The sequence below is a fragment of the Sphaeramia orbicularis genome, chromosome 5 (assembly GCF_902148855.1).
Source record: "Sphaeramia orbicularis chromosome 5, fSphaOr1.1, whole genome shotgun sequence".
Lineage (NCBI taxonomy): Eukaryota > Metazoa > Chordata > Actinopteri > Kurtiformes > Apogonidae > Sphaeramia > Sphaeramia orbicularis.
Genome location: NC_043961.1, coordinates 30,287,124 through 30,313,339, shown reverse-complemented (window position 1 = coordinate 30,313,339; position 26,216 = coordinate 30,287,124). Strand labels below are relative to the sequence as shown.

General features: G+C 37.7%; 1 protein-coding gene across 2 annotated transcripts in view; it reads left to right on the top strand.

The window, feature by feature from the left end:
- Nucleotides 1-26,216, top strand: part of srgap3 (SLIT-ROBO Rho GTPase activating protein 3) — a 72,705-nt gene that overhangs the window by 26,140 nt on the left and 20,349 nt on the right. For both annotated transcript variants that reach the window (XM_030134505.1, XM_030134504.1), the window contains exons 3-6: nucleotides 1,142-1,304; nucleotides 9,787-9,849; nucleotides 20,479-20,664; nucleotides 22,540-22,668. In XM_030134505.1, the coding sequence (XP_029990365.1) occupies nucleotides 1,142-1,304; nucleotides 9,787-9,849; nucleotides 20,479-20,664; nucleotides 22,540-22,668 (541 nt within the window). The remainder of the gene's footprint in view (nucleotides 1-1,141; nucleotides 1,305-9,786; nucleotides 9,850-20,478; nucleotides 20,665-22,539; nucleotides 22,669-26,216) is intronic.

Here is a 26,216-nt window from a genome sequence, read left to right as displayed (position 1 = left end):
CTAAATCCCACCCGTTATCTGCATAGTCCACAAAATGAACTCATTTTGTTTTGAACGAGTTAATGTTTGAACTTAATCATTTTCTTATTAATTCTTGATTGTAAGATTGTAATTTGATGTGGATTGATGGGCAGCCTTTCACAGCTCTTTAAATTACCATTACATTTCTGTAACTCCAAGTTAATTGGCTTGCCTTTCAGACAAAGTACATCTTAGGACACACGTTTCAGACACACGTTTCAGTCCACTAGATGAATCTTGCTACACATGCCAAAGAGTCTTCTGCCTTACACTGATATTATAAGACTGATTTGCTGGTGTTTGGGTCCTCACAGCCTGATATAAGCATGCTGAGGGGCAGAGTTAAGTAAAGGAATAAAGGGGAATGCACTCTAGAGTAGCTAGATATCAACTTCATTAGATGTGATTAGCATTCTGGAAGCTCTCTGAAGGGGGGCTCTTTGATGTTGGTGCTGCTCATTGCTCTTTCTCTTCCACAGTGAAACCTTATCCCCCACCCAGCTCTGAAGCTCTCCCTCCTTCACTCTCATTTCCCCCTTTCTCTCTCTTTGTCTCTTCCTCCTGGTTGGTTGATTGATTAATGCTTAGATAGGATCCAGACAAGGGTATGGGTTTGAAGAGATTGTGTATGCGTATGTGTCTGGTTCTCTGTCTCTGGGATTCGGTCTTTCTATTTGAAAGCGCCCGAGGCGGAGACAGTTTAAACTGATTATGCTGCAATCAGGGCCCATGACTCGCACGATCATTATGGTCACCAGCGGTTAAACATTCAACCAGATAATGCCCTCCCATCTTTGTTTGTAGCGTGGTGCAGGGCAAAAAGGAAATAATTGAGTTAGGGGTTGATTTATTAAGGAAGGAATGGAGAGAATAATGAAAGCATGAGGAGGCGTTTGCTTTTCTTTTCTTTTTATTTTTTTTCTTTTTTATTTTTTTGCTGCAACAGGTTATCTTCATTTACCAAACACCCATAATCATGCTTGTGTTATTTTCTTGCTTTACCATCTTGAAAATATAGCAAAACATAAAAAATTCTGCCATAAGTCATCACTCACCTTTAGTTGACATGATATTTTTCTGAAAGGATACATGCTCTATTTTTTTTATTATTTGTTTCCAGGAAAGACCAGCATCTTCTGTCCTCAGTCAACTGCTGGTACCTGGTACTGAACCAGACGAGGCGTGAAAGCCGTGACCACGCCACCCTCAGCGACATCTACACTAATAATGTGATTGTACGCTTGGCCCAAATAAGTGAGGATGTCATCCGCCTCTTCAAAAAGGTGAGTGAGACTTTCATCTAGCCTTTTTCATTCGTTAATGTTACTCTGCTCTTCATAAACATCAGGTGATTTTATTTAAATGCATAGTATGTCATTTCGGTGACTATGGGTCTCCCAAGTAAGTAAGTATAAATGTTAGGAAAGGGGATATGGCACCATTGAAAGACATTCAAATGCAAGGGCTGCAGTGGGTGGATCCAAAAAGCCTGGGCTCCCTAAGACTTATATTGGGGTTCTCTAGAAATATATGAAGTCAATAATCATTTTGCTGGACTCATTATGGTCTCATCCGTTTCAGTTGATACTTCTAATAAATGATCTGGTGGTCCATCTGATCTCAGGTCAAATAGAAGGCTTTGATATCACTGTACCAGAGTTGGACTTTCAGAGTTTTGGTTCTGATAGAATGTGTTCTTTCCTGACTATTGCCGCGTTTCCACTATGTGATACCGGCTCAACTCAACTCGGCCTTTTTGTGTTTCCATTACGGAAAAGAACCTGGAATCTTGTACCTGGTGCTACTTTTTTAGTACTTGCTTGGCCGAGGTCCCAAAACAGATGAAGAGATACTAAAACGTGTCGTGTAAACACTGTAGACCACTGATTGGTCAGAGAGTTGTCTCTGTGTCATTGCATCATCATTGCGCGACACACCATTTTTAAAAAAAAAACTGATTCAGAAGTTTACAGTAAATATACCAGTAGGCTAATCCATGATGAAGGCCTGCAAAATGGCACCATGGTCCGTCGAGGAGGTTCAGACATTTCTGTCCTTGGTGGCCAATGAAAAGATTCAGCGTGAGCTTGACGGGGTAACACACAACGAGCGAGTTAATCAGCAACTCTCTGAGCAGCAGCAGCAGCAGTAAGTTACGCACAGCATCGCTATGACGACCAGGTACTCTAAAGTTGGTAGTATCCTGTAGTGGAAACGGTCACCAGGAATAGTACCTGGTACCTGAGTCGAGTCAAGTCGAGCCAGTATCACATAGTGTAAACGCAGCATATAATTGTGGTTAAAAGATTCCACAAACAAAAGAGTGAAATGACATTGTTATGCAGCGCTTGATCAATTTTACCATTTTAGTGTGTCTGTAAGCTACCCTTTAGCATTAGCAAACCTCTGACCCCTTGGGGTCCTGTTGTTCCACCCATTTTGTCCAAATATGGTTACTTCTGGTTCCAAAAACCCAACATGTTGGCAGCCAAATTGTAAACTGCCAGCCTAAAAATGGACCCAATGAACGATGGCCACATTTTCTTCATCTATTAATTCTATACAGAGCATGGCTGGTAAACTGAATACATTAAATAAACTTACAGACTTCCTTAAAAGGTATCACTATTAAAAACTTTTTATATGATGCACACACACACACACACGCACACACACACGCACACACACACTCGCACACAGGAATCCTATATATTGTTGTTTTAAAATGCCTTATGATGGAAATGTATTTTGATCTTTCCTAAAGGTACCGTTTAGGCCTCATTTTCATGACTTGTGGATGTTATAAAACACACAAACAGCTGCTCAAACTAGTTCTTAACATAAAGACTGGTGGCAGTTGAAAGAAAAGTGGATGCTGAGCTTTGTCTTGGCACATATGGAGTCAGTAGAAAGTATATGAGTCCTGTCTGGCCTGCAGAGCAATCAGACTAGCATGGGGGGAAATGTGAAACTCAGACTCCCCTGACCCAAAGTCGACAGCCCCCACTAGTGTGATCGACGCTTGGCTCTCGGTCAGCACATAGCAGAGATGACTGAGGCCTTGATCAAACATCACAACCCTGTTTTCACCTTAGAGGACTTCCTGTAGGTGAGCCCCATTCTGCCTACTAGGCTTCATTCACATATTACTACCCAGGGTGTTTGTATTAGAAACTGTGCCAGAGCTGGAAAAAGAGAAACATTTCATTTGTTTTGAGCCAGGTGGTAGCTTTTTTTATATTTGTCTGAACAGATACCACTGCCATTGTGTCACTGCTAGCTGGCAGATTTATAGAATGGTTATTAATAATGTATCAAAATAATGTCATGGGGCTACAAAGACCATTAATGTCAGTGAACTGAATAAAAAGCAGCTCTCAGTGACTGATTGTTGTACATGGTGGGGTGATCAAGGGCAAAAAGTAGAGCTCCTCTTTTAGTACAAAATAAATACTGATAGATTAGATTGTTAGATTACTTTTGCATTCATACAGATAACCTGCTCTATTTTTGCAGAAGGCCATGATGAAAAATACATTAAAACAAGAATAAGAAATTAATAGCTTTTCAATAATGCACAAATATGATTCACCACGTACACATCAGTATTTAAAAGCCGCTATAAAATAATGAGACACTTTATTAAATAATTAGATTAGGCTCAGTATTCCTCGACTTTTAGTATAAATAGATAAAAGGAGAATAAATGCAGAGTGCATGCAAATGTGCTACTCTGCTTTTCATAATTTAATTCAGAGACTTTATTATAAGAGCTTGTTTAAATATAAGCTACCAGTGCTCTTACATTGTGTTGCATCACAGTTGTTCACTCCACAGTTGAACCCCCCCTGCTCCCTCTGAGTCTCTGCAGTGCATGCTGCAGTCTGGCTGACTTCAGAGCCACTGATGCATACAGATGCCATTCACCAGCTGCTGGAACCCTCTCAGGATTCCCCTCATTTATCATATTCACTCAAATGTTTGTTTGAGTAGTGCTTAATGTCTGCACTCTGGAAAACTATTTATAGTAAACAAAGCAAAAACAGCCAATCCCATCTGTATTACCTAGGATTCTTTGTCTTCTTCTGAACTCTTTTTACTAACCTAGTTGGGGGAAGAACTGCTACAGCAATATTTGGTTTTATGAGTTTCCTCTCTCTGATGATTTAAGTTCTGACTCACGATTTGCAAGTTTCTTCAAGGACAGGTATTATAGCTTAACGGGGTGTGGATGGAAATGTTAACTTTTGTCTGTCTATAAATCCCTCTGATCTGTGGGTGGTGGTGGTGGTGGTATGAACTAGTGTGTGTGACATAGGTGTGTTTGTTTACCCTTCATCTTTGTAGGTGCAGTCCTTTGAGCACAGTGGCCCCACCCAGTTATATTGATCTGATGAAGAATGATACTTCTCATAATGATTGATGATTCAGATGTGAAATGACTGTTGTGAATCTTGCTGACTCACTGCTGTAGTGCACATCAACCACAATAAACGACTCAGCTGCTAACTTTAGTTCCTAAGAAAAGTAGCAAGCGTGGAGGCTTTACAGAACTTACAGTGTTTCAAATGTCATTGAGTAGAAATTACCCAGTGCACGCTTTTGTACGCAGCATGCAAGGTGTCAACTGTTATTAACTGCACCCAACAGTGCACCCACTCAGCTACAGTAATTACCATACCGCTGGGTGTATCCTCCAATTGACATGTGTCATTATTTCTCTCTTTTGACCTTTTTAATTGAATAGGGATTTCCATTTAACTTGTCATTCGCAAAGATGCTCATTATTTAACTGGGAAATGGGATTCATCTACTGTTGGCCCTTACATTTCTCATTTTACTGGTTTATTTATCAGGAGGTCAGTTTTCGTGTTGCTGTAGACATTTCCCCTTTTCTAAATGGCAGTGCATTCAACATTTCTTAGAAGCATTCATGCAGGTCTTAAGCAGCAGCAGCTATTGACAGTTTCAGTCTTGGACAAACTCTTTTTTTTTATCACAGAACTTCATTATGAGCTGCAGTTTATTTGCCATGTGCTGAAGTCAGAATACCTGAATATATAATGACACTAAACTGGATTATCATTAGTGGCAAAATGTAGATAAAAAACATGACTAAAACATGGAAAATAGCATTGAACATCTGCAAAATTATTTGACTCCCAAAACTAATGTGTAAACAAATGAACACCTATTACACATAGTATCATTTAAGCCTGACACTGACACATTTTAATCCAGGGTCTGATCAAGCAGTAACACGTTGACACATTTCATCATGTAAGCAGAGTAACTTATATGCATGTCTTATACATATTTGAGTAGGTATTTATAAGCACTTTAACATTATGCATAACAAAATTTGGGGAGATAAAATTTTTAGGTGAAAAATGTCAAATTACTGCTCAGTAACACATGGACTTGAAATGGACATCAGTTTTTTAAGCTTTACGCAAACATTCAAAACATGTGGTTCTTGACAGAAATTGATATCAAGTAGGACAAAACCTTTTAGATATTATGTTCAACGATGCTGAAAATAAAATTTGGAGTAAAATATTGAAAATTCTCTGTTTTATTGACATGAGAATGTAGTAGAACGTGCACAGGCTGCTATAGTAAACACGTGGATGACTCTTTACCATTGTATGCATCACCCAAAATGTTGACTTATTTTTTTAAAACAAGAGGCCAGATATAATCTCAATGTTTTAATTAATGTATTTAATACTAACACAGTGGTATTTACAACTTGTGGTGGTCCATACTGATATAGGTAAATTACAAATAAAGAGTAATTTCTCTGTAACAGTTCACAGATAGTCTTCTTAAATGTGACCAGTGTATGAATTCACAAACTTCATCATTCAGAATTTTTATTTCTCAGCCTTTTGCATGTCTTTTTGTTAATTTAATGCAGCCTAGCAGAAGACTCGGAACTTCTTCCGTACTCTGTAAGAGGTATTTTAACCTTTTCATGCATAGTGGTCACTACAGTGGACAGTTATTCCACAGCTGTTCTCTTGTATATTCGTGGGTTTTGTTGTTTTAGTTGAATATCAGCCAACACAGTGGACACTTATGCATCATCATAAACACTGCAATTCATAACATTACTGTAACTTTGCTGTTCTTGATAAACCTGATCTACAATAACATGCTTTAGTGTAAATTAATTGTTAATTGTTATTAGCCTGTAATTAACAGTTTTCTTAAACAAAAAGTTTTTTTTTTTTCAAATTATCTCTGTGAAGTGAGTAATAACTAATATTAGAGTATGTTACAATATGAGAAAACATCAGATTAGCAGCATTAAAAATGTTTTTATTTCATAGTTTTCACACATCATATTGCTTTCTGATGATGGGTTTTAAATACATGTTTCTTTGTTTCAAAAATTAAATGCATGGTGGATGTTTTTGTAACTCCATGAAAAATAGGTTCATAAAAATATTTTAATTGCATTGTTTTTTTTCATGCCTGAAGACGAAGAAAATCATTAAAGAAAAAAATCTTGATGAATGTTCTCATAATTCATGCATGAAAGGGTTAAAAAGGATAACAGTTCCATAAAATAGAGATCTTTAGCTAAAAAATGAGCCCACTTGATAAATGATGTGTGAAAATTTACTTTTTCATGTTGATGTTCACTTTCATTTGATTGGAGCCTTCAGTGCATACTTGACAGTTGAAGTTTCTCATTGTGTTTTTACAGTAGTTGCTTTTTGTGTAACCCCTCTCAGATATAACAGCTTCCTGTGAACATAGAAGAGGTGTTGCTTCTGTTTCTGTATGTCACACCATCTGCTTATACGTTTTAGAGCCCCGCACACATACTGATATTATTACATTCAGTCTGTCACTTTTTTTTTCTTCCGTTTCACAGTCATGTTCACAAAGCATGCTGTGTAGCATGATGACGGTACAAAAAAAGAAAAAGAATTAAATTTGTGACAGAGAGAAGTGATGGCTTTTTTAGTGATGTTTTTGCTATCAAGAGGACATATGAAAGTGGAAATAGCACCTGCTGTACATGTTGTTACGGTATTGATTTTTATTTATGTCTATGGAGCCCAGTAAAATGTCATTAGAGAGTGTTTCTCTTTGTCAGATCATGTCATGTTTCCTTCACCCTTTGACACTCGTCATGCACGCTCACAGCTCAAGCACTTACACTTCACAGATGTACTCACACAAACACATCGCAGCAAAGAGGAGGGAAACTAAACACAATGTCCTGTGATACAATAATAAAGGAAGTTAAAGGGTGCTTTGATTTTCTCACAGGTACATTTCCTCACTACTCATACACTAACAATCTGTCACACAGTAATAAAACTGCCTTCCACAACATTTAAAGCAAGTCATACTGTATATCAGTGGCGATTTCTCATAGACTGCAAGGAAAACCCAGCTTCCCCTAAAATTATGAAAATTAAATGGTTAAATATGTACGGTTGTGGTGACATTTCATTGACTACAAATGTGTTAGAACATGTTCATCTCAAAGACGAGTTCGTTCAGAATCAGCTTTATCACAAATCAGCGGACTCGATGTTGTTCACTTCTCATACGTTCCCGTTGCGCTGTTTTCTCATACGATCTCTGCTCAGTGCATTTGCCCGTAGAAGCCCGGCGTCCATGCACTTCAATGGGACTGAGTGGAACAGTGTTTTTCATTGCCTCAAAACTGGATTGGATAAAAATTGGATAAATGCCACGATGTTGTCCCGCCCCTGGACGCCCGACGTCTCTGGGGGCGATTGGAGCTGTGGGCGGAGCTCGGCCAGGCTGGACGCCGGGATTCCACGTGCTGATTGGCGGATCAGTCGAAAGACTGAATCCCATTTGACTGACAGCTATTTTGAGACATACTCCTTCACTTGACAGAGTTCAGTTTAATACCGTCGTGCATTCTGCTGTTAAATCGAGAGAGAAACCACTACGAAATTACTTGTTCATTTCTTGCACTGTAAATAAAACACACTCATTGTACTTCCTTGTTTCAATTTAACATAATTTCAACGTTTTCTTATTTACTTGGTACGATAAGGTCACTGACCATTTTCTTAAAAAGGAACGGAGGGACGAATTTATGTTTAAATAACTTGACCATTCTTTTTATGTAAGCCGACAATGAGCTTCCCCTCTCTGAAAGACGAGCGGCCGCCACTGCTGTATATTGTGCAATTTGTATAATTACAGTCTGTTCAGTACAAAGCATGATGATCTTTATGGTTTAATCTCAAACTTTTTCATGAAATTAAGATTTTAATTGTTGGACTGTTAGTTGTCCTATTCTACTGTTTTAAAATCAGTTGGATTAAGCTGACAGATATGTCACATTTCCACCAACATTTTCACAAGGTTTTCAACTATTTGACGTTGAAGTGGGACTCAGGCTGTACATAAAGATGGAAGTCACAATGGTTTTCCCCCAGACTGCATAAATATGAAGCCACATCTCAGCGGTCATGGGAATCATGCAATTTGGAAACAGAATCTGCGGATTAATGGTGAAAAGAGTGACAGTTATGGGATCACGAGGGGTCATTACAGCTGTCAGTCATCCATTTTATAACATCAAATAACCTATTAAAAGCAAACTGACCAGAAAGGTAACATTTTGAACACAAATTTATTTGATTACATCTACCTTAAAAGTCCCAAATTCACCTTTGGGAAAAAATTGTATTGAATGTGCACTGAGTTTTTAGTTTGGTTGAAGGCTCATTAATGACATGGAGGTGGTGGGATTTATGAAATGTGCTGCAGTCAGCCACCATGGGGAGACTGAGCATGTCACAACTGAAGAGTCCACACAGTTCCATCTCTGTATCTAATTTGTGATGGCACTCTTTTAATTGCAGGCAAAATCAATAGGAAAAAACACCAGAATCTGAGAATATGCTCCTTCCCTCTGCAGCTCTCTCTTCTCAGTCCACATCAAATACTTTATATAAAGTTAAATGACCTGATGATGTTTCATGCTGTTATGGAAAAGTGAAGCCACTGTTCCAAGCTTCACAAGACATAAATGGAGAATGGGGTCCATGTTACGTTTGACTGAATCTGTCAATCACACATGCAATCTCCATATCTGTCAGGAAATGTCTGAGACCGGACAAAATTGGCGTCACAGGATAGATTTTCTACAGCCTGAAAACAGGCAAGGAGTAGGTATAGAATAATAATGTTGTTTCAGACCACTTAAATTAAAATGCTGAAAGGTAACTGGGGTGTTTTTGGCCTAGTGAGGCTGAATAACTATCAAGCACTGCAGCTTAAATTTGTAACATGAAGTAGAAATGTCATTGTTACTTAAGATCAAGTGGTCACTACTTATATATGGCTGTTCTTTGTAAGGGGTTTGTGTATTAACCTATGAGACCTGTTATTAGACCCATAAAATTAATTGGAAAAGGCCTTTAAACCATCCATCACCACCATTTATTTTTAATCAACTAAAATTTTATTTTTGGGACAGTCAAACACTGTGATTAGCACTAAGGTGCAAATTAATTGTAACACATAAAATAAATATATACAAAAACCCAGGTACCATGAAAGCCATGGGTTTATCCCATGTGGTCCTTAAACATCTGTACCTCTCTACCCAGTGGTTGTTGACATTTATTTTTATTATGACTCACCAAAGTTATAGTGTCAGCATAATGGACTGAGTTTGTTCCAAACAGGTTTCTGCTGACAGCTCAGACATCATTTGTTTTCTCACCCTTTTTCTTTCCACCTGCTGTGTTTCAGAGCAAGGATATTGGGATCCAGATGCATGAGGAGCTGGTGAAGGTGACAAATGAACTCTACACTGTAAGTAATACACTGTGTCTCCAACAGATTGATCCTTCACACTTTGTCTCATCACTGAGCTCATCTAAGGTTCTTTTTCCTCCATGCTTTCTAGCAGTGTATTTCATATTTTTCTCCTTGTTCATTGCTGGATTACCTTTGTTTCTATTCTCATGTTCTCAAATTTTACTGTATTTTCTTCTTTGATACTTCGAGGGTCCATTAGGAAATTTATTTTGAAACTTTATTTTGAAGAATAAGACTATTCACAAGCAAAAAATGTCCCCACTATATGTAGCAGACTGTAGTCAGTTAATAATACCCTCACTTTCAGAGTCCTATCTCTGACTAATAAACTGTGTCTTTTTAAAGTCTGGTTGCAAAATCAGCAGAAAGATCATAGTTTATTAGCAGCATAAATCATTTACTGCTGCATTTAAGTTTTCTTTTGTTGTGAGGTTCTGACTGAATATGTTTCTGATTTTAATCTTTTTTAAATTATTATTTATACACATTTTTATGTACTCATTTAATTTGTGTGTGAAGAAAGAAAGCGAAATAAAAGAATAAAGCAGGAAGCTTTTCAGAGGCAGTTTGCACAGTGTGCATTTTGTTTCCATAACAATGGAGCGCTCATTCATTTTAGGTCATCTGTTTCACTTCATTGGCTTTGTCGTATCACCACTTGGCTTTGTTCTGAATTTTTACTGCAACAAAATGTTGTCCAGCCTTGTTCTTGTGAGAAAAACTTTCTACTTTAGTTTTGATTTGTCAGCTAACAAAATAATTATTGATTTTTTTTCTCAGTTCTATTAAAGTGGTCCTTTTTTCCTCTGAGCAATGTGTTCTTGTATTTCCTGCAGCTGCTTTCCATATGTTTTAACATGAAGGGTGATGAATGAATGTAAGGGAACATGTTTCCTGTCACACTTTATAGCAAAGTTACATGATTTCAGCCAGAGTTCATTAATATTTCAGTGTATTTATGAATTCAATTTGGATCCATGTGTCAGTGAGTTTTACAGCCAAATATCAGTATATTATAATAAATTGGCAATATTAATTAAGGCAGTATTTCTTTCAAGCCTACATATTCTCAGATGTATTTTTTAATTGAGTGTGAATGTAAAGTTTATCATTATATCACTATCTGACAACATATGCAATAATCATGCGCAAGTTATTGTAAATGTTCCTAATTAACATCGATGTATCTGCATTTTTTTGCAACCATTGATAGTTGTTTGCATTCGCTGGACAGTAATTAGAAACAACTGAAGCACTGAGTTGTTTGTACAGGGATTTCCTGCAGACAGATAAACGTATGTCAGGGATAAGGATGCACTATGCTGGCGCTGCACTGTTACACAAGGGGCTTGTATTAAGAGAGGTTTAGTGCCCAAAACTGGACGAGCTCCAGGCAACTTCAGCAGTCCTCTGCCCCCTGAAGTGAAGTGAAATAGAGGAGAAGGTGGAGTTGCCTTATATGACTTATTCATCTGTGCAGCTTGATGAGAGATGAACTACCAAAGGGCAGTGCTGGCATCTCTCTCTGATCGCACCATCTGTACATTTGGATGCTGCAACATAAGCATATTATGGGGGAATGTGCAGTGTGTAAGGGCTTCTCTGTTAGTTATATTCATATGTATACATTTTAGAATTATATCATAATTAGTCAACAAGACTATAGACATAACAAATCGCTTTTGCACTCACCACTGTAGAAGTAACAACACAATGCTTCTTTTTTTTTTAACCATGTTTTCCAGAAAAGCAGCATGAAATCTGTCTGTGTAACCATCATAACTCACAAACAGATGCACTGATCTTTACTTTGGCATTAACTGAGTTAATATGATGATATTGGTGCTTCTTACTGTTCATAGTTTCCATCTATTCTCAGATGTGTTTCACTAGCAGGTTTTATATTCTGGATGTTCTTGTTTGCTTTTCAATAAAATAATGTGAACATGCATGCACATACTGTATAAACGAACTGTTTGTGTATGAAAATCTTTTGTAGAAGTAGAAAAGTTTAGGAAATTCATCACTACAGTAAGTTTTTTTTTTTTTTTTTTTTTAATGGATTTCTGTATTATCGCTCCTTTTTAGTTATTCTCACCTGTGGGTCTGTTTCGATGCCATGACCTATGCCTAAGTTCTGCTATGTAGACATGTATCATATATGTTCCTTGGTCTATTTTTGTTTACTGTACTTATATTCCTGCATAAGGTACAAGTAGATGTATATGTGCAACGTCTTCTGAGGCTAATTTATGTCATCTTGTAATTATACATATTAAAGCTGCACAATATATCGTTTGAGCGTCGTCATCGCGATGTACATCTGCGCAATAGTCACATTGCAGGTCCTGCGATGTAGGAGGCAAATGAAGTCAACGTGTTCTCATCTGATTTCAACCTGGGTATCTGACACACACTGTGCACAGCGATCCACCAATCACAGTCATTTTTTATCAGTTTGCTGAAGCAGACCACGCCCCTGCACATGGCGTGAGTCACTGTTAACAACATTGAAAAATAGGACCAATGGCCCTGTAGTTTACTGGCCAAATTAAAAGCTTTTGGAAATGTATCCAGATGCCATTTATTATCACCCAGTTATGTGTATTTATTCTATTACAGAAATAGCCCATGTTTTGGTCATATTCCAATCAGATCTGTAAAAAATTGAAATTCCAACTTGATATCATTGATACTTACTGATTTATTGGATCAATCTACTTCCTATCTCTTATAATGGGGAAATTTTTCAAAGTCACACCCAATCCAGAATCAGATCTGGATGGAAATAATTTCAATACCTTGTGTTGACATCATCACAAAGACGCTGTATACCAAGTTTGAAGTCAATCAGAGCTGTAGTTTGGGAGAAGAAGACGATTGAAATTTTTTCCCCTTAAGAACCCATGTTAAATTTTCCGTAAGTTCCCGGATCCAGAAGAAGATCCTGATCAGCATGTGGCCGTTATGTTTTGGTCATCTCCCCATCAGGGCTGGACTGTAGAAATTTACACTGGATATCATTTATATTTACTGAGATATTGCATTGATCCACTTCCTATCTGTTATAATGGGGAAATTTTTCAAAGTCGCACCAAATCCAGAATCAGATCCGGAGCCAAATAATTTCACTAACTTTTGTTGACATCATCATAAAGAAGCTGTATACCAAGTTTGAAGTCAATCGGAATTGTAGTTTCGGAGAAGAAGACGATTGAAATTTTTGTAACAGACGACAGACGACGACAGACGACGATGACAGACGCCACATGACGACAATAGCTTACAGCCTGTCAGCCAGTAAGCTAAAAATGAGCAACAGACAAGAGAAAATCACCGAAAATAAAGACTTGATGCCAAAAAGAAAAGTAACATCAGTTATCTGGAATTATTTCAGCTACAAGGCGGATGATACTGAAGCACGTGTTCTGTGTCGACAGTGCCTTCCACCTGTCGACACAATGATAGGAAACACAACTAATTTGTTTGACCATTTACGTCGGCACCACACAGTTATTATATCCTCCTGAGTATTTTTTCATATCGCAATATATATCGCAGGGTTAAAAAAAATTGCAATGTCAGTTTTTTCCAGTGTTGTGCAGCCCTAATACATATTCATATGCCTACATTTAATTATCACACTTATGTTTATCTTTTCATTATTTACCCTTCTGTTGCACTCCTTTTACCAGTTGCTACCCAGATCAGATGTAAAACTACAGTTCATTATTGAGTTTGTGCTCCTTTTCAATACAGTAAAGTTGAATATATTCTAATCTAAACATATCTAGATATGTGAGGCATATTAAAAGTGACTTAATGATCATAGTAGCCTCTTGATAACCCATTAATACTGTTTGTTGGAGTCAAAATATTTTTTCCCCATGACTGCACCCTTGTTAGTACTTTGTTGAACAGAAATAGCTAAATCAATAGCATGGCCACATGGTGATTGCCTTGTGGTATTTTCTAACAGTTTTCACTGGCTGCCAACAAAACAAATTTTGCTGAAAGAAAACTGTGAAATCCCATTTGGATCACTGGCTGCTCAGTGAGAGGTAAGGAATAGACGTGAGCTACTGTTGAAGCTATTGTTGAAGTAGAAAGGGTAAAGCTGCATTGGGATTTTTTTGTGAGAGAGTGAAGATCCTGGTGTCTGTGCTTTAAAGTAACACCTCAGATGAATTCAGAAATGAGAGCAAAGACCTGAATGAAACGCTGGCAGCAGCATTAAGCTTTGAAATTTAGTTTTTTTCTCTTCAACCTGTGTTAATTTCCTGCTACACTGACTTAATATCCCCACTGGGATCAATAGAGCTTATCTTATCGTTTTGATCCACCACCTTGTGTCTGATGTCTGCTCTTCAGTCTCATATACTTTTATTCTCTTGTTAGCAGTGACACTGAAAACAGGCCTGAGTGCTGGCGAGGTTTTCATTCATTTTTTTATGCAGTTATTGTGTTGTTTTTGTTATTTTTGTGGGATTTCATGGCTTAAATGGACAGTGATAGTGGACAGATAACAGGAAATGAGTGTACCTTAAATGTATGGCTATACTAATATTTTAATTTATGTTGAATTGTATAATTTTTGTCTTCATTTGCTCTGTTTCTATGATGAAAAAGCATAATCCATTCTTTCGCTGTTGGGTATCTTTCACTAGCTGTGCATGTGTTGTGGAGTTATATACCCCGAGGTTATAGTCAGGGGGACTCAACTACACACACCTCCTGTAGATACAGCTGAAGATCAGTCTTCCTGCAAATTACTTTGTGTCTTTAGCTGCAGGTCTTGTAGTCAGATGGTTCAATGTTGGCTGGAAACTATGCACATTTTCACATGAATTTCAACTAAATGGTTTGACAGCCTGAGGACAAGCAGCAGTAGCCTAGTTTCTCTTTTGCCGGAGTAGGTACATCAGTGTTAGCTTTGTCATTCCTAGAATAGATGTGTATCTTTTCCATTTCATTTATTTAAATTTCAAGGGATTGCCTTTCAGCTCTTTATCACTTGTTCTACTTGTTTCTACCAATGTGAGGAACTTACTTTAATACAGAAAAGGCAATAATGAAGCTTTTTCCAGTGGCAGAATGGTTAAATGTTACTGTCAGGAGAAGAAGGTCAAAGTAAGATTATAGGTTTGGATGACCCAGTGGCAAACATGTGATCTTGATGAGCAGCTCTTACAAGATAAAAGGAACCCTACTGCTTAAGTGCAGCACCTTCCTGGAGAGGGAAACAAATAAATGAATGTTTACGTTGACTCTCAAACTTCCTGAAGGGTTCATATAAATTCTCAGAGCTCCAAAAATGTGAGACACTTAAACACAGACCCCATCTGGAGTTTTTTTTCCTTTACTTTTACAGGGAGTAAGAATGGGTTTCCAAGGGTTAGACTTATAGGGAGAGACGTTATGGGATCTGGGAAGAGTTACGAATCTGGGAAGAGTTAAGAAAGATGCAGGGCGATGTCTGATCTTACAAGGCCTTTTTTAGATCTTGTCACCACAGACATGTCATCACCATGTTGGAGTTGGGAAAGGGGTGTCTAAGTGTCAAAGTTTTACTGTCTAACATAAAGGATAACTGCAGATGGCACAGAAAACAGTGGTGTCGCACTGTTGCACAAAAGAGCTAAAAATGAATAAGTCTGGAGTGATGATGAGTAACTGTAGAAATGTTGTCGAGGCTGGAAAAGCCACAGTAAAGATCGAATAGTGAAGTGAGTTGGAGATTTGACAAGCATGGCTAAACCACGCACAATCCTGGATCCACTTAACTCGTTCCACATGTGATGACAGCTGTGTTACCGCTGTATTCACACCGAGATTGACCCAACAGGCCACCATTAAAGTGTAAAATCAGACCAGATTTTTGAGAGGAAGGGAAAGGTTTGCCTTTTTGTTTGGTATTGCACATTAAATCTATGAGGGAATTTCTAAGTATCAACACAACAGTGACATAAAGTTTATTCCTGCATTTCCTCAAAGGTTTTACGTAATCAGTGAAACATCTTAGAATCATTATTTCATTATATCTGTCTACAATAATTCATGATGTAAAACAGTGGTGTTAAACATATGGCCTGTGGGCCAAAACTGGCCCACCAAAGGCTTCAGTCTGGGCAGTGGGATGAATTTGTGAAATGCGACATACAGCCCAATTTGATCTCAAGTGGGTCAGACAAATAAAATGCTATCATAATAACCTATAAATAATGACAACTACATATTTTTTCTCTTTGTTTTAGTGTAAAAGTAAAATTAAATGTTTACATTTACAAACGATAATTTCACACAAAAAAGTGAATAACCTGAACATCTATGAACAACATGAAATGCTTTGAGATGTACAATTTTAACAATATTCTGCCTGTTACTAGATGTTTTGTGTCTTTGTAGATCCACTGTGATCTGTAAGTTGTAATGCACATGTATAAATGGTAAGATGAGGCATAATATTGTTAAAATTGTTATTAGGGACCGAGCCGAAAGGTAAGGCCCTCTCACACAGTGAGAGGCCTTGCCTGCAAGCAAGGCCCTATTGTTTTTCGTTCGTTATTAGGGACCGAGCCGAAAGGTAAGGCCCTCTCACGCAGTGAGAGGCCTTGCCTGCAAGCAAGGCCCTATTGTTTTTCGTTCGTTTTTATATTATTATTATTATTCACACACCACTTTGACCTGGATTTTGACCCCCTGAACATGCACGAAAACTCACCAAATTTGGCACACATGTCAGGCCTGGCGAAAAATTTGATAAAATGAAAAAATTAACCCCATAGGTGCCAAAATGGGCTCTCTAGTGCCACCTATGTGAAAAAAACGGCAACTGCCCTAGTGGCCAGTAGGAATGTCGTACAGACATGAAACCAGTGCCAAAATTTTTGTTGGATCATGCTCTACAAATCATCCACTGACACTCATGACCTATCTGCAACAGGAACTTCGCAATATGCCTTTCAAAATAAAATTTCTAAAACTAACTCCGATGACACCGTTTGTGGTATTGACTTCTAAATAGCGCCAAAAGATAGAGTGAACCCTCCTTAATACAACGATTTCACACCTTTTCCATAACTGTCTTAGTTTCTTTTTTACAAGCCTGCAAAGTTGCGATGTTTGGAACTCATTTTTCACTTTGGAGTTTTTCCCCACATGTGACATATCTACGCGTTCACGGGACTCAGCACAACTCTCACATCCAAAAATTTTTGAGATAGGATGTACGGTTATTGATTTATAACAATTTGTTTCTTTTCATACTTTTTCCACTTTAGACTGCCATTTGACCCCCTTAACATGCTCCAAAACTCACCAAATTTGCCATGTATGTCATGACTGGTGAACACTTTCATACAATATCAAAATTAACCCCTTGCATGCTAAAATGGACTCTGTAGCGCCACCTATGTACTAAAAAACACACAAAATCGGCCCTAGCGGCCAGTAGGAATGTCACAGAAACATGAAACAAATGCCAAAATGTTGGTCTGATTGAGCCCGACAAATCATACACTGACACTCATGAGCTAACTCCAACAGGAAGTTGGCAATCTGCCTTTGAAAGTTACTCTATGTTTCTGCAATTAGTACTCAGTCATTCCAGACTTTTGAATAAAAAGTTATACCTCACTCAATTCCCACAAGTCTGCAGAATCCAAAAGTGAAAGAATTTTTCAGATACGACCTACGGTTATGGAATTATGGCGATTTTTTGAAGACTATGTTTACTTTCACTTTTAACAATGACAAAGTCCCTATAAAATTCTTCTTGGTGGGCAGCTGTCTATGGCTGTCCTTAGTGTAGTGGTTCATGTAGCTGCCTATGGAGCAAGAGGACCTGGGTTCAAGTCCCAGACAATCCAAACTTTTTTTTTTTTTTTTTCTCCATCTTAAAACAGGTTTTACTGCATTGTATTTTGGATACTGGAAATTTTGCACACATTCAAAAGTACACGGAGTACATTTTTTCAAAATAAAACCCCAAATACCAATAATACAAAATTTCTATTACATAACTTCTTTTCATTTTTATGATCAAACGCTCAACTGTTTGTACAATGTTTCTTCATTCAAAAGTACTCTTTCTCACAGACACACATGCTCACACAATAGGGTTTTTCCAAAATAAAAGCCTTAAATGTGAGACATCATGACTTTTATGCTCAATTATTCATACAATTTCAATTCATTTTTCAAACTGATTCTTTCTCTCACATACAAAACAAATGCACATACACACAGTAGGTTTTCCAAAATAAAAGTCTCATTTTAAATGTGATGGTGGTTTCAGCAGAGGGTCGCTGGTGTTCTGTACAGATGTAAGGAGGACAGACACTAAAGGGTGGGAACTGGTATGGGGACGGAGAGGTGTGAGTGGAGCTGAGGTGTGGACGGTCACGGGAGGCAGATCGCGGGGGAGGCGGAACGCCCGGTGCGAGGTCCCGCCCAATGCTGCTTGCAGCTTTAATGATATTATTATTATTATTCACACACCACTTTGACCTTGATTTTGACCCCCTAAACATGCTCGAAAACTCACCAAATTTGGCATACATGTCAGGCCTGGTGAAAAATTTCATAAAATGAAAAAATTAACCCCATAGGTGCCGAAATGGGCTCTCTAGCGCCACCTATATGAAAAAAAAACGGAAACAGCCCTAGTGGTCAGTAGGAATGTCGTAGAGACATGGAACCACTGCCAAAATATTTGTTGGATCAAGCACTACAAATAATACACAGATGCCCCTAACCTAACTCCAACAGGAAGTTCGCAATTTGCCTTTCAAAATAAAATTTCTAAAACTAACTCCCAGGACACCGTTTGTCATATTAACTTCTAAATAGTGCCAAAAGATAGAGTGAAACCTCCTTAATAAAACGATTTCACACCTTTTCCATAACTGTCTTAGTTTTTTTGTTACAAGTCCGCAAAGTTGCGATGTTCGGAACTCATTTTTCACTTTGGAGTTTTTCCCCTCATGTGACATATCTATGCGTTCACGGGACTCACCACAACACTCACATGCAAAAAATTTTGAGATAGCATGTACGGTTCTTCATTTATAGCAATTTGTTTATTTTCATACTTTTTGTACTTTAGACTGCCATTTGACCCCCTTAATATGTTCCAAAACTCACCAAATTTGCCATGTATGTCATGGCTCGTGAACACTTTGATTTAATATCAAAAATAACCCCTTGGGTGCCAAAATGGACTCTGTAGCGCCACCTTTGTACTAAAAAACACACAAAATCTGCCCTAGCGGCCAGTAGGAATGTCACAGAAGCATGAAACAAATGCCAAAATGTTGGTCTGATTGAGCCCGACAAATCATACACTGACACTCATGAGCTAACTCCAACAGGAAGTTGGCAATCTGCCTTTGAAAGTTACTCTACGTTTCTGCAATTACTGCTTATTCATTTCAGACTTTTGATAAAACAGTTATACCTCATTAAATTCCCACAAGTCTGCAGAATCCAAAAGTGAAAGAATTTTTCAGATACGACCTACGGTTATGGAATAATGGTGATTTTTTGAAGACTATGTTTGGTTTCACTTTTAACAATGACAAAATCCCTATAAAACTCTTCCTGGTGCACACTCGTAAGTGTCTGTCTGTAGTGCAGTGGTTCATGTTGCAGCCTATGGAACAAGATGACGCTGGTTCAAGACCCAGGTAATCCAAAATTTTTTTAAATTTTTTTTTTAAATTTTAAAACAGGTTTTACTGCATTGTATTGTGGATATTGGAAATTTTGCACACATTCAAAAGTACACGGAGTACATTTTTTCAAAATAAAACCCCAATTAAAAAAAAAAAATACAAAATGTCTATTACATAACTTCTTTTCATTTTTATGACCAAATGCTCAACTGTTTGTACAATGTTTCTTCATTCAAAAGTACTCTTTCTCACAGACACACATGCTCACACAATAGGGTTTTTCCAAAATAAAAGCCTTAAATGTGATAAATCATCACTTTTATACTCACTTATTCATACAATTTCAAATCATTTTTCAAACTGATTCTTTCTCTCACATATAAAACAAATGCACATACACACAGTAGGGTTTCCAAAATAAAAGTCTCATTTTAAAGGTGATGGTGGTTTCAGCAGAGGGTCGCTGGTGTTCTGTACAGATGTAAGGAGGACAGACAGTTTAGGGTGGGAACTGGTATCGGGACGGAGAGGTGTGAGTGGAGCTGAGGTTTCGACGGTCACGGGAGGCGGATCGTGGGGGAGGTGGATCACGCGGGGGGCGAATCGCGGGGGAGGCGGATCGCCCGGTGCGAGGTCCCGCCCAATGCTGCTTGCAGCTTTAATTATCTTTGTGTTGTTATTATTGTAATCTTATTTTTCTTATGACATTTCAGGTTATTTATGGTTGTTCATTTGATTCACAATTTTTAAAGGATACTTTCCAGATGTAAACATTTTTATCATGTAATTTTACTTTTTTCACTGTTATTATTATACTGGTCCAGCCCACCTTGAGATCATATTGTTTGTATGTGGCCCCTGAACTAAAATGAGTTTGACAGCCCTGATGTAACAATGATAAGTTAAAAAGTGGTCTGCCCATTTAATTTTTGTCATTTTGCTCCTACAGGTGATGAAAACGTATCACATGTACCACACTGAGAGCATTAGCGCTGAAAGTAAGCTAAAGGATGCAGAGAAGCAGGAGGAAAAGCAGTTCAGCAAGTCCGGCGACCTTAATGTTAACCTCCTGCGCCATGAGGACCGCCAACCCAGACGCAGCTCCGTCAGGAAGATTGAGAAGATGAAGGAGAAGGTGTGTATGTCTAAACAGTGGATAGTTCTGTGTTTGTTTACAGATGCAGCACTGTTTGACTTCAGCGTTTGTGCCAAAATTCTTGAAAAACAAATTGCGAGCCTAGGCTTTAGAAAGGTCCGGTGGTGAAACAGTTTTGTTTGTTGGTTCCAAGAAAACACCAGCAGATAGTGATATAATGTCACAGACTTGAGGAGCATGCTGTATTTCTGCTGCCAAATGTACATTGAGCAAACTGCAGTACTCCAGGCCAATAACTCTATGTGGTTTCCAGCTTCACTGCCAGAGGTTTAAGGCTGGTGGTCTCTGGAGCACACTGTACTTCAAATACAACCATGCATTTTTTATTTTGGATCCTCTTCTGGAATTTCTTCATGCAAATGAAACTCCTATTATCTCTCAGGTGCAGGAAATCAAACAGCTGTCAGGAAAGCAGCGTTTCTCTCACCTCCGGCTGGTATCCTCAGAGATGCTGCTTGGCTTGAAAACTAAAACTATTTATAATGTGGCTTTTCAATGAATATTCTTTTTATCCCTGTGCCTTATTTCTTAGTTGGTGCAGTTGTCTCATTACTCTCACTGCAAATAGGTTTGAGGGGGAAGAGGAAGGGATAAAAGTTAAGCTCTTTTATTCTAACCTACTGCAGGAATTTGCATCATAAAGGCTGTGTAATATTAGGAAAAAGTCCATGTGTACTGAAATGTGCAAACAATTCACATAATGAGCAGAAGTTGGCGGTAGAATTATCATGTTTTTTCTGCTTCATCATGTAATTGGGTTGTTAAAGTAAGTAAAACTATGTCACCACTGCAATGTTTAAGTTTCCTTTCAGTAAAAATGTCATTTTGCTTCACACTAGCGGTGCAGACCCACAGATTCAGCCATCATAGTTACATATGTGTTGTATAATTAAAAACAGTCTGCAGTTTGAATGAACACTTGCATTTTAATTCTATATGTTGCAACTCTATACATACTGCATGTCTGTAGACTCATTCTAAAGTGACTCATATTACTAATAGTGTTGGTAGTTGATATGTAACATGTTAACTGACCAGTGAAGCAGCTATAGTGGATGACTCACTTCATTAAGATGCAGGACTGAATCTTACAACAGATCTCACCTCCGCACACAGACGTGAATTTTAATAGGTTAATTGGTCAATCTAAATTGCCCATTGCAATGAACTGGCAACATGTCCAGGGTGCACCCCGCCTTCACCCGTTGGTAGCTGGGATAGGCTCCAGCACAGCCACAACCCTCCAGAGACTTAAACGGTTTGGGAAATGAATGAATTAATGAATGTATTTTATACTCTTGAGTTTACAGAGGACGAATTTCCCTCTGGGATAAATGAAGTTGATCTGTAACTGCATCTGTACATGTTACAGATTGCAGATGCAGTTTGTATAAATGTAATAAGCAATTTAAGTCTTTTAAATACTTCACCCCACACTTACTACCTTTGATTATTTTTCTAAGGAATGTTTTAAACTGAAAAGAGCAGATGCCGAAGTCAAACAAATCAACCAACCTAAAACGAATGAAGCCTGTCTGGACTAATGGCTTTACTGTGTGAATGTTTTGTGGAAATATATCAAAAGAAGGTACAGCAAAACAACAGATTCTCCCCAATGCAGCTTGATAAAGTTGTCTGTCTCTATTGTCAGCATCTTCTTGAATTTAAGATGCAAGAACTTCACACAAATCCTCTGTAGGTAGATTCTCTCAAACTTTTCCTGCCATGTCTGTCCCACAGCTGCAGCCACGTACTGTTGTTATAATATAAACACACTCAAACCCTCTTTACTGTTCGGTTTTCTTCCACTGATGGTTATTTCTTTATTTCTTCTGTCTGTTCTCTCATCCCCAGAGGCAAGCCAAGTATTCAGAGAATAAACTGAAATGCACAAAAGCCCGGAACGACTATCTATTGAACCTGGCAGCAACAAATGCCGTTGTGGCAAAATATTACATCCATGACGTATCTGATATGATTGATGTAAGTATGCATGGAGCACATGTGTTTGTTTACATCTCTCAGCTGGGATTTTAGATGTTGATTTAACTCTGCAGCACTGTCACTTTTCTCACCATCTGTTCATGTGTCTTATTTACTCTCAGCCTGTTAGCTGTTTGTTTCCAAGCTGTTCAGTTGGCAATAAATGTATTTACCATCAATTTTTCAATATTAATTAACACTACGTGGGTGACTGACTATGGCTGACATGAACATTTGTTTAGCATTGTGCAGCAGAATTACGCAGCTACAGCAGGATATTTTTGAACAATGCTGTTGGCGTTGACAGAATGATTTCTGCTCAGTCTCCCACATTTATTTGTTTTGTTGATGCAGCTTTTGGGACCTCTACTTGAGGCAAACACATTTTGTCCTTGTGGCACCAAGTAAAACATGACACAAGACACTCACACAGACTGTCTCTCTCCCTATTGTGAGTCTGTCTCTCATTTCATGGATGACAGTAGCTGAAACTACTTAAAAAAAACCTAATTCCCTCTTCAATTACATGTTTTCAGTATATTTTAGTTGTCTTGTTTAAATGTCCTGAGTTTTTGGTTCCAGAAATAGTGCAGCTTTTACATTTAAACAGTATTTGTAGGAATTATTTAACTTTGCAAACCCCTAATGGTTAGTGGATGGTTGACGTCACCATCATAAGCAAAAAGAGTGATGAGTGGCAATGGACTTTCAGAACTGGGTTACCTGTCACCAGTCACTCTGTACCAACGGCCTCTGTTTGGCCTCAGCAGCAGTAATGACACAACTACAAACCTCAAATTAGATATATGTAAACATGTGGTTAGTATGGCTTTTTATATTTTTGAGGACAATTGAGTCAACTGGATCTTATGAAACAAACATGTTTTGATAAAAATGCTGAAGACTGAAGCATTTTTCACTTTCAAAGCTTGTATATGGGTGCTTCTATGAAACTGAGTTCATTTTAGTGTCTGGCACTTAGCCAGGTTTTTAGACTCAATAATAAAAGAGAAATTTAGACATACCTCCCCCCAGGATGTACCTAATGATGACCTCAGATAAATGCAAAAAAATATACTCTTGCTCTGAGCCATCCCAAAATTAATGAATTTTTAGTAAAATAGTGGGACCGAAAACAGGACCAAAATTGGGACAGGAAAAGCTACCTAGGTGTCAGTGCATTTTATCTGGAAAACATGGCTGTAAATGGTCTTACATACCGCTATACATAAAGACACTGTGTTAGATGTGATGACCCTAGTGGTTTTTCTAATCCAGACATGCAGGTTTTTCATGAATCGGCAGTCTCATTCCAGGTTTTGTATGTAACCCATCGTCTCCACTGATGTTACATGCAGAACCTGCCAATTTAAACACATATAAATTGCGAATGATTTTGCAACAGCGGTCATTTTTGTGAAAAACTCTGCTTTGCATAATTAGTTCAATTAAAAAAAAGGAACCTGTGAGAGAATAAAAAGATATTTGAAAAAAATAGTAGCGTGTAATTTTCGTGTCCCTTTGACCGTGTTAGATGCAGATTTTTGTAATAAATATAATGTAAAATAATATAAAATGTGTTTTGTCTGAAAAATTGTTTCTCTTTTATCTGAGTAAGTATTTATTGTTAAAATAGACCCAAAGTGCTTCCAAATTTGCTTCATAACGTTGGTCTACATCTAGTTTGAATTTTTAGCCCGTCTGTCCTGTTTTAGGGACCAGTTTCATAGAAGCACCCGTATGCCTACATTAATGCAGATACTCCTTTATAATTTACCGTTTAATGAACGCTGCATTTCACAATTATACATAACATATACATCTGTCTCATCATCGGTCTTCTTTTGCAGCATGCTGCTGTGTTTCCTGCATATAAAATAACTCACTAATAGCGTTTTTTTTTTTCATCAGATTTACAAAATTAAATTCATGTTCCATTTTGATATATTCACCTCTTAATGCTTATTCCTGCTGATGACCTCACTCTCAGCCAAATGACAGAAACCAGTGCTGGCTTTTTAGCTTCTTTATTTTATTGAGCGTTTTGTGTTGTCATTGGTCAGATTAGGTTGAGAGATGGGAGATGCAGGGAAAAAGAGTAGGAAAAATACATGCAGAGAATATCCTCAGGCTGGAAACAAACTCAGGCTGTAACAAGGCCTCAGTCTATATGTGGCATGGTCTACCAGGTGTGCCAAAGGGGTGCCCAAGGGTTTGCTTGTTAGTTAACGTTACCTTACATCAGTTAACAGTATTTTCTATAGTGGAAAAGCTGGAAAAAGTAGCAGTCTTTCATAATAAAAGGAGGTTGCATCTGCTTAATTAGTATACTGTGGGTTGTTAAAAAGCTCCAGGTACTCCTTTATAATGATGAGATGACACTGTTTTAAGTACAACATTTCTAACCCTTTGTGTAACCCTTTAATGGACTATAATAAGGTGAAGGAGTTTGCAAAGATATTGCTTGGGGCAATTCTGTCTTTCTAAAATATTAAAAACACGTCCTTCATGTTTGTATGCAAATTGGCTGTTCATTTTTATTTATTTATTTATTTATTTAATCCTTATACTTTTGAAACTTTGCATAATAATACTTTTTCTTTATCAGGTGACATTTGGTCGTTGTCAAACAGTACCCTAACATTTTACTTTATTTTATGCCACTGTCTGCACGTTTGATTGTCAGTATTGTCACTTTTCTATAGTTTTTTTTTTTTTTTTTTTTTTAGACATGATTTTTTTAGACATGACATGACATTAAATGTGTTAAACCTTACATACTTTAATAAGATGAATTGGGAAACAAATTATGAAAGTGTTGGTTAGCTCATGTTTTCAATGTATATGATAAAGGGTTTTTAGATATGTATATATATTGGTTTATTTATATTTATATTATAGATCTCTAAATCTTTCACTAGAAAGAACCTGTTAAGTGGAAGTATTGTAATATGAAGTGTTTTGAAGTACATCTGGTAGCTCTGAGACAAAAATGTCTTTGGAGCAAATCCCATTGTCTTATTTATTCTCAGAATTTCACATTTTTGTCCATGACGGTATCTTTCAAACTAGAGTCAGCCAGCTTTTTTCACTTAATTTTTCTTTATTAGTGACTTAAACTGTCACTACTTGTTTTCTGGAAGCATTTTACTGGTAGACCAGTGTTACTTTGTTCCAATTCCATTTTAACACATGAACAGAAACATAAACATCTAATTTTTGCTGTACAAGATTCTGTTCTGATGTCATATTTCACTTTGACTTTTGGAGTCATGCTTTGGTTTGCAGGCCTATGTCACAGAGTTTACACTGCAGATTGTAGTAAATGTGGTTTTTGTAGTTGAGGCTACAAAACAAAAATGTTTGAATCATCTAGTCAGTATTTCCACCACAGTGGCTCCCCTGTCAGTCCTACTGTCTCTATTTCCTCCTCTTCATATCAGCGCTAACTCCTCGGTTGCCATAGTTTTGCTTAAGGCTAAATCAACATATGGCAACACATTGCAAAAACTGAACATTTTCCAGGTTATGCTTGATAACATATGACT